At 44.9% G+C, this 14,954-nt stretch overlaps 1 protein-coding gene across 1 annotated transcript in view; it reads right to left on the bottom strand.

Annotated features, from left to right (window-relative positions):
• Nucleotides 1-10,274, bottom strand: part of PID1 (phosphotyrosine interaction domain containing 1) — a 40,706-nt gene extending 30,432 nt beyond the window's left edge. The window contains exon 1 of the mRNA XM_063440933.1: nt 10,142-10,274. Coding sequence (XP_063297003.1) covers nt 10,142-10,171 — 30 coding nt within the window. The 5' untranslated portion in view covers nt 10,172-10,274. The remainder of the gene's footprint in view (nt 1-10,141) is intronic.
• Between the last annotated feature and the right edge of the window lie 4,680 nt (nt 10,275-14,954).

Below are 14,954 nucleotides of genomic sequence, written 5' to 3'. Positions count from 1 at the left end.
GGTCCTCAATGCATGGAACAAGTGCATCATATTAGTCACAGAAAAAGGACAGAAAACTGCACATATTTAATTGGCACCAGGAAGAGACCAATGAAAGAAAGTTTCACAGAATTGATATGGTTATAACATTAGGTTAGGGACCTGTACTAGGATATATAGTTGGAGATGGGGTCACCAAGCTAATTCTACATATGTACGTTCGGTCGCAGTTGCCAAAAAATAAAAATTAAAATAAAAACATTTCATAAAAAGGAAGAACCTCTGACCTCGGCTATTGAGAAAATAATGTTATTTTAATGCAGATATCAAAAAGGTCAAGTACTGTTCAAAGTACTCTGTAACTGTAAACTATTTTAGCATTTCAAAGCAACAGCAGCCTACTTGGAGACGTTTTCCAATTCCGCCACAGTCACAGGCTGGCTGTTTTAGAATTCACTTCAATGAATCTGTGAACTTTTTGCTAGTTAGTCGGCTTATATAACAAATAAACAATGTAACATAGGCGCCCTTCCATTTTAGTAGTATTTATTCAGTTTTCACTGGGGGGAAAAGATGCCCCTCTCAGAACATTTCCCTTTTACAATTCAGACTCTCTGCAGGATATTGACCGTCTCCTCTGACCTGGAACTAGTTAAGGTATCAGTCAGAGCTGTGACAAACCAATCATATAGTAACAGTAAATGTAACCCAAGCTACATGCACCACATCGGTATGAGCAGCCAAATGTACACAATGCAATGACCGATGCCTTCCTCAATAACAGTTTACAAAGAGGAGGAGAATAGACAATCATGATATTTAATGCAAGAATTAAAGGCTTGCTAAACTCTTTGTATAAAAGGTACTGGAATTCTTAGATTGTAAGCTCGCAGACCGGGTCCTCTGTTCATTTTGTATCATTATATGTTTATTATTTTTCTGTATTCCTTCTGTTGTACAGCTCTGCAGAATATATTGGCACTATATAAATTCCAAATAATTATAATAATAATTAAAAAGTGAAAATGGCAGGTGGAGGGGACAAATGAAAAGGTTAGTTTTAAAACTGTTGGAACATTTGTAAACATTGCTTCCATTTCACCATGTAAAAACACACACACACACACACACACACACACAATCAGATATAGGCAAGTGTTTATATTTGCTCTGTCTCTTCCATGATAACAACATTAGGGTTATGCATATCTCATTAGTGAATGAGCGGATTCTTTCGACCCACAGCTAAGCCGCAGTCAGTCAATCTGGCAAAAGACAGACATGCAGTTATATACGGTGTCTGTTTTGGTGACCTCTTCTTCGAATGCAGACTGCTCAGCTTACAGCAGATCAGCTCCCATTGCCATCATTGGCTGAGCTGTGTACATTACACATAATAAAAAAAAAGGAATCCATATGGAATGGCCTTACAGATTAAGTGTGGTAGAATATTTGCCAAAATACCCCCCTTTTTTTTTTTAAAATAACTTGTCCATACTGTGCAATTTGGCTTTTCATTAACCACCCCTCTGTGTCTACACGGTCTGGTTGTTTGTTTATATAAGAAGCAGCTATAACACATCTCATTTTGAACGCCCAGCATGAGTATTAAACAAGGTAGTTTATCAGAAACATCAAGTGACAAGTAAGGTTTTTTTTTGTCAATATCGATTTATTTTTATTTTTTTAATGGAAAATGTAACCTTCTCATGTGCAGTGATGGAATTTTACAGAAATTTCAGGGCAACTGAATTTACACAAGGCACATTTTCTCTAAGTTGCAAAAAGTTTTTTTTTTTTTCGTTTTAAGTGTTACAGTTTCCATATTATATGTACAGCATCAACTTGCACATGGGTGAGAAGAGCTGTAGAGGATCCTGCGGTGGGACAGGATCTTCCATAAACCTCTGTTTTCTATGTGTCACAGTATGTGTTGAAGAAGTGATGATGGCAGCATTAAAGAGGAAGTAATCCAAGCGAGTATATTTCACTAATGATTCTGCCTCCCATCAGCCCCCAGATATGTTGTATAGGAAGGGAAAACTGGTCTTTACACAAATTGCAGAGCCCCACATGTAATAAGCCCACTTTAAATATGCATTAAAAATGCCCCAATTTAATGGAGAAATCCTGTAATGAGATTAAAGGGTTACTCCAACCTGTGGAATCTAAAAAGATATTTAATTTAACCCCTTAAGGACCAAGCTTCTGGAATAAAAGGGAATCATGACGTGTCACACACGTCATGTGTCCTTAAGGGGTTAAATAAAAACCCTATAGGGTAATATATACTAGGTCATCCTTGTTACCCCTCTGCCAATCGGGGAAAAAACCCCACCAAAACAGTAACAAAAAAACAAACAAAAAACCACACTCCTAAATAATATTTTTAAAAAATGAAAGCAAAAGAAATAAAAATAAACCCACAAATTGCTACCCAAAAAAAAAAAAAAAAATTAAATAAAGTTTCTGTGCTCAGCCACTGCTCACTATTAACAGTTAAACGGAATCCCCCCCGACAGCTGAAGTAGTTTCAAGAATACGTTGTCATTGGTTTAGTAACCTTCCCCTCCCTCCTGGCTTGATCTCAAAACGCAATGCAAATTTTAAACATCCCTTGCTCCAAAATGCTAACATGCAGCCAAATGTTTCTCCAGCCAATGTGTTTCATTGGAATACAAGAGGATGCATGCATTACGTCTATTGCTAGTCACTTCTCCAGGCACCATCCTTGTCAAGAACGTGGGATACATTCCTATAAAAGGTCATGTGTCTACACTCTAGAACAGTCTCAGGTGATTAGATTTTGGACTCTTTTAACATGCAACATTTACTCCAAGCCTGAGTTACACATACAGCAAAAGCTATTTTTTTCGATCCATGCTTACTGCTTATAATTTGTTCCATTAAAACAAAGAAAAATGTAACAAAGCCCTATCCGGCCCACCCAGCCCGGTTTCATCTGACTCAAGTTTTCAGTTCATTTTTTTTGGAAGACTTGCACACATACAGAACCAACAAAAATGAATTCTGCAGTGAATCTAAATCTATTTATGCATTAGGCACAAATGTGAAAAGTAGAAAGGAGAGACAATAATGCCGAACACATACAGTACTGAAAGGGAATTTTTTTATCACAAACAATTCTTCGGTTAGTGCATAGTTGTTCAAAGAATTAAAGGATCAGTCTAAACACCATAACTATTTTTGTGCTGTATGGATTACGGTGACAAGAGTCAAATTTTGATGCTTACTTGGGTGGCCTTGGCGCTCGTGGAAGTTCCTCTACCACATTAGCTAAATCACTTATGTAAATATTTGGAAGGAAATGATAGGCTGAGAGAGTCAGCTGAGACAGAGTCAATGAATTCCATGGAAACATGGGCAGAAATTAGATCACAAATGCATACATATGATCTTACACATCAGCGATATCTGGGAAGAGAAGTCAGCCTGCATGGCATTTGACTCCTGAAAGGTTGCAATAGAGCTCTCCTCAGTTGTCACCAATGTTCAAAATGCCAAAAGGTACATACTTGGTGGTAGAGTTTGTGACCTGTCCATACACTCAACCCTATTTCTCCTGCATCTTTACTCAAAGCATCAGAACCACCAGAGTGCACTGTACTGCTTATTATGCCAGAAGTGCCCAGGCACTCCCAATGTAAGGAGACAAACCGATTGACTTCTTAACTGGTGTATATTGGCCTCCAGTCACTTCCTTTAAGGAGAGACAGACGCTCCTGTTTTGCAGGACCAACTCAACGGCCGAAAGCATCAGTTGACTGCCCTCAGTTAATGAGGTCATGCACCATGTTTAACTCAGAGTGCAGAGTGTGTCTGACGGTCACAGAGTTGGTCACAGGTACCCAGCAAATCCCAGGTAAGAAGCGAAACCAATATCAAACTGACTATCTATATTGGCAGGTGAGTGTGGGGTAGAGGTTCCAGGGTTCTCCTGGCACCGTGACCACTGCAGAGGGATATAGAGGCTACAGTGCTTGGAGTGTTCTTTTCAGACTACAAAAATAAATGAAAATACAAAATATATCTTTCCATATTTTATCAGCTGCTAAGAAAGAAAAATGTCTTTAAATGGAAAAACTGCCACATATCTTATAATTTCAGAAATAATGGATTGGTTTGTACTAACCAGATGAATTAAAAACTATGAACAACAACTATCTATAGTTGTATATGGAAATCATGAAGCAAACCTACATATGTTTCATAACTCTTAATGCCACTTATTGGATGCTATAACTATATAATGCTATTCATAAAGTTAGAGGATTAATGGCGGATTCTCCCAAGTTTTATGACTGCCATGGACGTGTTCATGCGTTCGTATTTATTTTCATATATGCCCAGTTTTCAATTCCTCTCTATGAATATGAAGAATCCTATTTTTCTACAATTACAGCATTAAAAAAAATAAAAATATCAGTTTATATTTCACAATCTTAAAATGTGTTTTTTCCTGATAATTTCTGATCAAAACATTATCTGGGACACAACCTTCATATAGCTGTTATGTAAAATCATTTTGCTTTACACTGACTTTTTCAAAACTCTAACGCAAGACAAATGTAAAGGCCCCAATAACACACTAAGACTTTCATATATTCAGCCTGGCCTGCCGTAACACAGCTAGAGATAAAAGCCATGTATAGGAGGAAATGCATTTACAGTGATACCTCGGTTTACGAATGCGTTCTCCGGGACGTTTTGTATTGCAAAAAATTTGTAAACCGAAACGTGGTTTCCCATAGGAATGCATTGAAAACCAATTAATCCATTCTGGAGGTTGTGGTGACATTCTGTCATCAAACTAATATGGTGACCAGGGGTCATGTGACCAAGCTCATGTATGCTTTTCTCACACTGGGATAAGCTTTATCCTTTGATATGGTAATTCAATACCTTTACAGGTCAGGAAAGAGATAACCACTCGCAGACATGGGCTAATTTTTATCATGGTGAACTGTGAGTGAGATCTGGTGATTTTATAAGATTTAGTTGTTATTGTTAGTTAGGTTGTTGTTGCTGTTGTTGTTGTTGGTATAGTTAGATTGTTTGTAATTATTTGTATGTTGTTGTTGTTTTGTCTCTGAATAAATATTTGTTAAAGTAGACGGACCAGGGTTTATAAATTATTATGTCCGCATACACATATAGAGTTTGGTAATACACCACAGAGGTCAGAAAAAAGTCAAAATGAGCTGCCATGGAAACCCACTCACAATGCAGAACACACAGTAAAAGGCATGCAAACGACAAAGCTCAGCTCCCTACCTTTCCACCGCTTGAGAAATGCACCAAAAAAAGTTCCAAAAAGTTACCAAACCACCGAAAAAAATAAATAATCAAGAATGGCTCCCAAAACTCGATGCAAAAGCCGCTCCAACACCTCCACACTGGACGCCACGTGCTACCCACAGACTCCAGCATGCACGGGGGCGGCGGTATAAACCTCGCAGGTGCAATGCATACTGGGGAAACTTGCTTTGTATTGAAAAAAAAAAAAAATACGTAAACCGAGGCATTATTTTCAATGGATTTTCATTTGTAAAAAGAAAATTATGTTAACCGAGGCGTTTGTAAACTGAGGTACCACTGTATTTTGAGATTCCCTGACGTCTGGGAGCAACAGCAGTAATCAGTCCTGTGGATCTAAAAATCACAGCTCTATAGTCAGTTACAGTGTAAAAGCTTCTCAGACATGTCTCCCAGGCTAGCGGGAAACATGTCTCTTTGCTGAATCTCCTAATGTACTTGAAAGTTTCAGCCAGATCAAAACACGCTTTTCATATTATTCTTCTGTTTTTCATTGAACCAAAGATGGAGAAAGCTGGGGGCGAGGGAGGGGGACTTAAAAACCTCCAACTATTGCTTAAGCATTCAAAACAGATCACGGTCTGGGAATAGAAACAGAATGTAGCATTGTATGCAGATAAAAACATTGGTGAAAGTAGATGAGACACATTTCACTGCACTGAGTGTACACAGTTTGTAGTTAAGAAATAGCGTTTCATGCCCTCATTCGATCACTTTCTGCTAAATATGGTGATACGGTGTGATGCCAAGTATAGATCTACCTACACCATTTATTCACTGGTGAACAGGCTGCAGGGACTGAGCATTTCTGCTAAACGGTGAGTAAACTATTTAATATTGATGTGGGACTCCGTGCTATGGACTCCAGGCACCATACCCACCTCAGCTTCCCAGAGACAACAGCTTCTGCAGGTGAACACTCCATCAACTCGCCCAAATGTCTTTCCCAGTTCAGTTACAATATGTTAAGCTTTGCCTTTACAGTGATGTTTTAGGGATAGAAGGAGGCTAAAGCAGCTCTGTCACACACATCAGAAATTAATATTTCATAAAAATCAAATCTTTATAAAATATTCAGATTGACTGTGTTGGAATTTCGGGGTCTGGAGGAATCCTCCATAGGCTTCAATGCTGTACATTCGCGCATGCATACAATGCTATGTAGGCTTGTGCCAGATGAAGTGCCAGTAGCTGAAGAAAAGAGTAATTAAAAGGATGGTGCGCCCACAAGTGACAGGTTTAGGTAAATAAATCTCACCTTTCCCTGACCTCCACACCCCCAGCGGCAAAGTCACCGTCAGCAAATTTGCAAAGACCCCAGATTGTGACAGAGCCTCTGCAATCACATCTCAGTGAACACGTTTGCAAGTTAAAGGGACACTATAGTCACCAGAACAACTACAGCTTAATGTAGTTGTTCTGATGAATATAATAACTCCCTTTAGGCATATTCATGTAAACACTGCCTTTTAAGATCCATTTTGCTGCCCCTTCATGTCACTAACTGACAGACACACACGCTGAAACACACACATACACTCACTGACATACATGCACTCACACTGACATATACTCACTCACTGACAGACACTCACATCCCTGGGGTCCAGTGTGGGGCAGCTCCTCACTCCTCCCGCCCGCCGCTTAGTATGCCGGGGCCGGAATGACATCATATTCCGTCTCCCGGCATCACAGAGGGCACGCGAGTGAGGAGTGAGAGGCTGCAAGAAGAGCCTCCCTCGCCACCTGCCTTCTCCTCTGGTCACCGGCATTTGATGGCAGAGAAGGCACCTGTCATCAAGATAAGAAGGTGCCTGCTCTGTCAGAACTTTGCGTACATGTTATTTCACATAATTTTGGTTTTGAAAAACTCTAAAATTCCTTTAGATATCTGCATATAATTCTGCATGTTGTGTGTAATACTTTTGCCATAAAGTGATAAAGACTTTGTTTACATTAAAATAACAAGCTTAGAAGGTTCAGCGAAGGGGTCATAGTGCCTGGAGTCTGTATGTGCAATGTTTTACTGTGAAATCCTGCACATAAAGAAATGAACCCATCTGCTGCCTTTGGTGTAGGCACCTCCAGCAGGATCACTGGAGTATCATTAGTCAGCCCAGAGGTTTCAGGTGGCTAATGTGATTTCTATGCACATTTGGACTTTGTCATCAACACAAATAGCATGCGGACGACAGACAGCCAATGGTGGCAATCCCCATCATGCCACCAATGTCCTCTACCTAGCCCATGTTCCCTTTCTGGTGAAGGGGAGTGACATCAGTGGAGGACTATCGGACTGCAGTGAAACCTTGGTTGTGAAGCTGGAATAGAGTTAAGTTTGAGCAACTTTCTTACATTTTTTATTTCTATTTATTTTTTGGGGGGGTTAGGGAGGGTCAGTATAGGAAGGGTTACTCTGACCAAAAATTAATATTTAGTTTTTTTTGGTTGCAGTACCCTTTAAGCTAACCTGCGCAATGCAGAATGGATGTACTAACACCAAAATGGTTGTTTCTGCACCTCCAACGCCATGACTGCACTTCATTAATACATATTCCCATATCTTGGTGACACATCATGGTACTTTATTTTTGTCTCCACCAACCAAACAAACCTTTGAGCTGGGAACATGACGGATCAGTAAACAGAAACAAATGGGGGAGGGGGGTAAAATAAACTTGCTAAGGTACAGATTGCAGAGAAAAATAATGAATTCCAGGACTGCTATTGCAAGTTGCACAATATGTTGGCCCATCTAGTAACATTTCTTATAAGGCCACATGCAGATATAAAATAGTTTAAAAGGCACCTCAACAGACATGAAACCAAGGGTTGACTATAAACCCTTAAAAGGGACTCCACCAAAATTCTGAATAAACAAACATCCTCTGGTAGGCAGTATAAACATATTCTATGCAAGAAGTTCTTAAATGCCACTCACAGAACACTACAATGCACAAAGTTAGAAGAGATTTTCAGGGCTCTTTACAACACTTTGTTTTGTTCATACAGAGGAGACCTGACCATTTGGTGCACTTGGTAAAATAACCTAGCTGTTCAGCTTCTCTACGAATAATCAGAATGGTCAACAGTATATTTATATATACTGTAAAGCAAAACAAAAATAGCAAAAAAACTACAGTTCTGTGTTGTTGTATGATAATGTATAATGATAATATGTTAGCAATATAGTTTATGTTGTAATTAAATTTTCAATTGATGTTTATGCAAAATGATTGCATCAAGAAAAAAAAAAATCCTGCTTTTCGGCATCAGCAATGCTCAATTAGGGGTTGACTCAAAAAAAATAAAATAAATCAACACACCAGTACAAACAAATACTTTATATGTCAGAGTACCAAATAATAACAGATATCAGTCACTCATGTAAACTACAAATACTGTACAAGTCCCGTCATCCCTACACATAGAAAGTACTATAGCCAACCACATTACTTCTATATCTGATCACCAGATATTTCACTTCACTGGCCCGCCGACATCCCTGGGCCACCACACGTCACAGCCCCAACGACGTCCCTGGGCCACCACACGTCACTGCCCCAACGACGTCCCTGGGCCACCACACGTCCCTGGGCCATCACACGTCACTGCCCCAACGACGTCCCTGGGCCACCACACGTCACTGCCCCAACGACGTCCCTGGGCCACCACACGTCACTGCCCCAACGACGTCCCTGGGCCACCACACGTCACTGCCCCAACGACGTCCCTGGGCCACCACACGTCACTGCCCCAACGACGTCCCTGGGCCACCACACGTCACTGCCCCAACGACGTCCCTGGGCCACCACACGTCACTGCCCCAACGACGTCCCTGGGCCACCACACGTCACTGCCCCAACGACGTCCCTGGGCCACCACACGTCACTGCCCCATCGACGTCCCTGGCCACCACACGTCACTGCCCCAACGACGTCCCTGGGCCACCACACGCCACTGTCCCAACGACGTCCCTGGGCCACCACACGTCACTGCCCCAACGACGTCCCTGGGCCACCACACGTCACTGCCCCAACGACGTCCCTGGGCCACCACACGTCACTGCCCCAACGACGTCCCTGGGCCACCACACGTCACTGCCCCAACGACGTCCCTGGGCCACCACACGTCACTGCCCCAACGACGTCCCTGGGCCACCACACGTCACTGCCCCAACGACGTCCCTGGGCCACCACACGTCACTGCCCCAACGACGTCCCTGGGCCACCACACGTCACTGCCCCAACGACGTCCCTGGGCCACCACACGTCACTGCCCCAACGACGTCCCTGGGCCACCACACGTCACTGCCCCAACGACGTCCCTGGGCCACCACACGTCACTGCCCCAACGACGTCCCTGGGCCACCACACGTCACTGCCCCAACGACGTCCCTGGGCCACCACACGTCACTGCCCCAACGACGTCCCTGGGCCACCACACGTCACTGCCCCAACGACGTCCCTGGGCCACCACACGTCACTGCCCCAACGACGTCCCTGGGCCACCACACGTCACTGCCCCAACGACGTCCCTGGGCCACCACACGTCACTGCCCCAACGTCGTCCCTGGGCCACCACACGTCACTGCCCCAACGACGTCCCTGGGCCACCACACGTCATTGGGCAACCACCAGCCCTTGGCCACCACAGTTCACTGGTCAACCACCAGTTCTGAGACCACACTGTATCTCCGGGTATTCTCTCCCTCGTACCGTTATGCACTGTGTGAAGCTGCTCTGTGTTACCGATCCCCCCCCCTACCAGAGCCCCAGTAACACCGGGCTATCACAGCTCTCCCTCCCTGACATCCTGCTCTCACCTGTAGCCTCTCACTGGCCGGCTGCCACATCTCGAATCCCCGCAGGGTGTCTTTAACTGCTGTCCGAGCTGCGCTCCCCGAGGCCAGTCTCCGAGCTCTGCTCTCTCTGCCCCTTAACCCAGGACTGCTCAGTATCCCCAGCCTGCTCGGCCCTGCCCTCAGCCAGCATTCTGACCCCGCCCTCTTCGCTCTCTGACTCCGCCCTAATCACAATCTATCACTCCCTCATCACTCTCGGACTCCGCCCCATCTCGGTTTGTCACCGCCCACATCACCCTCTGATCACGCCCTCATCACTCTGGCACCGCCCTCGTCCATGTCTGACTCTTCCCTTATCGTAGCTTGTCCCCATGACGACGCACTACTCACACACTGACCCCGCCCTAGTCTCTTTCGTTCTCCATCTCCACTGACATGTTGGCTCCGCCCCTTATCCCAGCAGACTGACCCCGCCTTTCATTGTCTGCTCTCTTCCCACTGAGGACGAAGCCCCGCCTACTGACTCTTTCCCCACTGTAACGGCCACAAAGTTGAGCGCAAGCCGGAGGAATACCTTACTTAGACACGCCCACCAGTTGCTGGGGTTCAATGGGATGATGGGCGTGTCTTTAGAGGCGCGCAGTGATTTTTTTTTTTAGACTTGTGCACATGCGCAATGGGTATACCACCGCGTTACCATGACAACGCCTTAACCCGCGTTAAACCGGCCAGGTTGTAAACATCCCGGAAAGCATTGTGTTTAGTAGCAGGGTGATGAGTTATTGTACTTACAGGATCCTTTCATTCAGTATGCTATCAGCCCTAGTACCCATAATAACATGTACTGACAGATATAACCAGGGCAAGGCCACACAGCTTCACCCCCCCCAACCCTCCACAAAAATAAATAAATGGGATCTTCACCTGTGTGTCTTATACTCACTAGTCATTAGCTTTAGTGTATATTTTAGCCCATTTCCCCCCTTACCCCCTCTGTGTGTCTCTTTTCCCCCCTTCAGCCCCACTGTGTGCCTCTTTCCCCCCTTCAGCCCCTCTGTGTGTCTCTTTTCCCCCTTCAGCCCCACTGTGTGTCTCTTTCCCCCCTTCAGCCCCTCTGTGTGTCTCTTTTCCCCCCTTCAGCCCCACTGTGTGTCTCTTTCCCCCCTTAAGCCTCTGTGTGTCTCTTTTCCCCATTCAGCCCCACTGTGTGTCTCTTTAGCCCCACTGTGTCTCTTTTCCCCCCTTCAGCCCCTCTGTGTGTCTCTTTCCCCCCTTCAGCCCCTCTGTGTGTCTCTTTTCCCCCCTTCAGCCCCACTGTGTGTCTCTTTCCCCCCCTTCAGCCCATTGTGTGTCTCTTCCCCCCATTCAGCCCCTCTGTTTGTCTCTTTTCCCTCCTTCAGCCCCTCTGTGTGTCTCTTTTCCCCCCTTCAGCCCCACTGTGTGTCTCTCCCCCCTTCAGCCCATCTGTGTGTCTCTTTTCCCCCTTCAGCCCCACTGTGTGTCTCTTTCCCCCCCTTCAGCCTCTCTGTGTGTCTCTTTTCCCCCTTCAGCCCCACTGTGTGTCTCTTTCCCCCCTTCAGCCCCACTGTGTCTCTTTCCCCCCCTTCAGCCCCTCCGTGTGTCTCTTTTCCCCCTTCAGCCCCTCCGTGTGTCTCTTTTCCCCCTTCAGCCCCACTGTGTGTCTCTTTTCCCCCCTTCAGCCCCACTGTGTGTCTCTTTCCCCATTCAGCCCCTCTGTTTGTCTCTTTTCCCTCCTTCAGCCCCTCTGTGTGTCTCTTTTCCCCCCTTCAGCCCCAATGTGTCTCTTTTCCCACGGCCCCTCTGTGGTGTCCCTCCAAGGCCCTCCGTGTGTCTCTTTCGTCTCTCAGACCCACTGTGCCCCCCCCCCCAAGCACCTCTGTGTGTCTCTTTCAGTCCCTCCCTTGTCTAGTTGTGGTCTCTTCCCCTTCTCTACTCCCTACCTCTATTTTGTAGCATGGCCGAATGGACTATGGTAGATGATCTTCTGTATCCTCTTGTAACATATTCATCCTCACCTTGCGGTATCTGCAGTAATTGCCTTACTAACAAATCCGGTAGTGCCGTTCAGCGGCCATGCGTCAATGTATCTGACTCCTGCAGCATGCTGGTGGACGACGGCCGCTGCAGAGTCACACCAATTTGTAACCCCACGCCCGCCCACGGTATTGGCGACGTTGGCGTGCGTTTGACGTCACGCAAAGGACTCGCACGCACGTTCTGGGGACAAAGGCCGCATACGGCCAATTGGATCTGAGGGAGGCTTATTTAAACTCCTTTTGCCTTTTCCTCATTGCCCTGTCGTGGTTTCTTTTAGTGGTTGTCCGAAAGTGTGTTCCTGAGCGTATATTTCTGGTTATTGACTTTGACTTCGTTTTACTTTCCTTCATCGTTGTGTCTCCTTCTGTGTCCTTGACCTCGGCAAGTATTCTGACTATTCTCTGGTACGTTAAGTCTGGCCATTCGAAGGCCCGGTAAGACGTTACCTTTAGTCCTAGGTGTGACATAATTCTACGTGCTGGATCAACTAGTAATCCTGACACATCTACCCTGAAAGGAAGCTGTTCCTTGCTTTCAGTGAGCATTTCCTGTCAGACCGGGTAAGAGACACACAGAGGGGCTAGGGGGAAAGAGACATGGTAATGGGGGAAGAAGAACAAAGAGGAGCTGTGGGGAAGAGACACACAGAGAGGAAGGGAAAATGTAAAAAGACACAGAGAGAGGTCGGATGGAGAAGGGGAAAAAGAGACATAGCACTTCTGGTGAAGGGGAGAGAAAGACAAAGGGGCTGGGAGATCGACACACACAAAGGTGCTGGGGTGAAGAGACACACAGTTTGCTAAATGCATCTTTGCATGTGTAACCAAGGTTGCAAATAACAGCTCCAACAGGGTGCAGGAGAACCAATTAAGCAGTTTTGATTTATGAGGTATATAGAGAAAAACTGTTTTTATTTTTTAATTCAGCAGTAAATACCATTTTATATTCATTAAGTTTTGAAAATAATGTCCTCGAGAAGGCGGCCATTAGCAGCAACACACTGTTGGAGACTATCTCTGAAGTTTTATACAGCTCGTTTACACATATCGCGGTGTATGGCATTAACTTCTTCAATAACTTGCTCCCTTAGCTCGTGTAGGGTGTGAGGGGAATGTTTGAACACTTTTTCCTTCAGTTATCCACAAAGAAAAAAATCTTAAATGCTCAAATCTGGTCACCCCACATCATCCCTCAGAGAGACCAGACGTCCTGGAAACATTTCTTTCAAAACATTGGGTAAATTTTGGGCTGTAGCCCCATCCTGTTGGAACCAGCACTCCCCCAATTCCTCTTCTTCAACAATCAAAAAAGTACAAGTCTATAACTCCCAATCGTGATACGGCACACCACACCGTTAGTTTAGGGGAATGTAGTGGTCTTTCATGAATCATTCAGGGGTTATTTTGAGCCCAGTAGCGGAAATTTTGCTTATTCACAGCTCCACTGAGATGAAAATGTGCCTCGTCGCTGCTGAAGAAAGCTGCTGCGTGAGGGATCTGTGCAAGCCTTTGCTCACACAGATTTCTACGGTTGGTATAATCTGCTACACTCAATTCCTGAGCCAACATCATTTTGTAGGGATAAAAACTAGGAATCTAAATGAAGAATCCTCCTCAGACTGCGGTCCGACATTCCCAAAGCAACAGCATGCTTTCAAGAGACCCATACACACAAAAGGACCCATACCAACACACACACACTGACCCATGCAGACAGATTCTGACCTATACACAGACTGATACATACACACACACACACTGACTCATAAAGACACACACACTGACCCATACAGATACACAGAGACCCATACACTCACAGATCCATACATACAGACAGACAGACCCACACATACACACACAGTCCCATACATACACACACAGACCCAAGCAGACTGACATACACAAACATACTGACTGAAACATACTGACACACATTCTATGAAACACACTGTGCATTCTCTCTTACCTTCATTGTACTTTGCTCTTCATCCCTGTCTTCTTTACCAAGCCCGGAGACCGACACTTTTTTCCCAAGCCCCATTTCCTGTTATTCTCCCGTCCCTTTGTCCCCACGTACAGGGCAAGGGGCAGGAGTGAGTGAATGATGCGCCCTTGCGCTGCCGCGGTGCTTGACTGGAAGAGGGTTCCTGACTAAGCAGGCTGTGGTGAAGGCTGGACCGACGTTCTACCGGGCGCTAGTCTACAAGTAAGTGCTCCCTAGCGCCCGATAACGAGGCTGGCCGCTGCCATGGCCTGCTATATATAATCAATCCCACTTGATAAGGAGGTGGCCAGACAAGCAGTAAAGCCAATGCTGATGCCCCCCTCAGTAGGCGCCCTAGGCAGCCGCCTATTTAGCCTATAAGACATGCCGGCCCTGAATCCAGCAGAGACACATATAATCGTACCAACCTAGGGATTTTGGTTTGTGTTTGAGAATGGAGGTTCTAAGAAAGAAAGAAAGGATCATCAACTGAGAAGAAAAAAATTAGTTAGAGCAGCAATTATTAAAGTAATTATTAAAGTATAGTCGAATATGAGAGGACAGGACCTCTGAGGAGGTTAGAGAAGGCTGAAAAAAAAAGAGCCAGACAGTGAAAGGAGAGAAGGTGCTGAAACATCTCAATCTGATAATAATGATGTGTAACTGCTGTATGTGTATGAGAGCTTAAATCTTTTGGGGGTAAAGTGGCAAAGGTGCCTTCAATTATGGACTTACACATGGTCCTTTACAACTAGATCAGCCTGGTCTGTGACAGTCTTGGTATCTGAGTATG

This window comes from Pelobates fuscus, chromosome 2, assembly GCF_036172605.1.
Source record: "Pelobates fuscus isolate aPelFus1 chromosome 2, aPelFus1.pri, whole genome shotgun sequence".
Taxonomy (NCBI): Eukaryota; Metazoa; Chordata; class Amphibia; order Anura; family Pelobatidae; genus Pelobates; species Pelobates fuscus.
The sequence above is the reverse complement of the archived record's forward strand: the minus strand, read 5'-3'. Positions and strand labels throughout refer to the sequence as shown.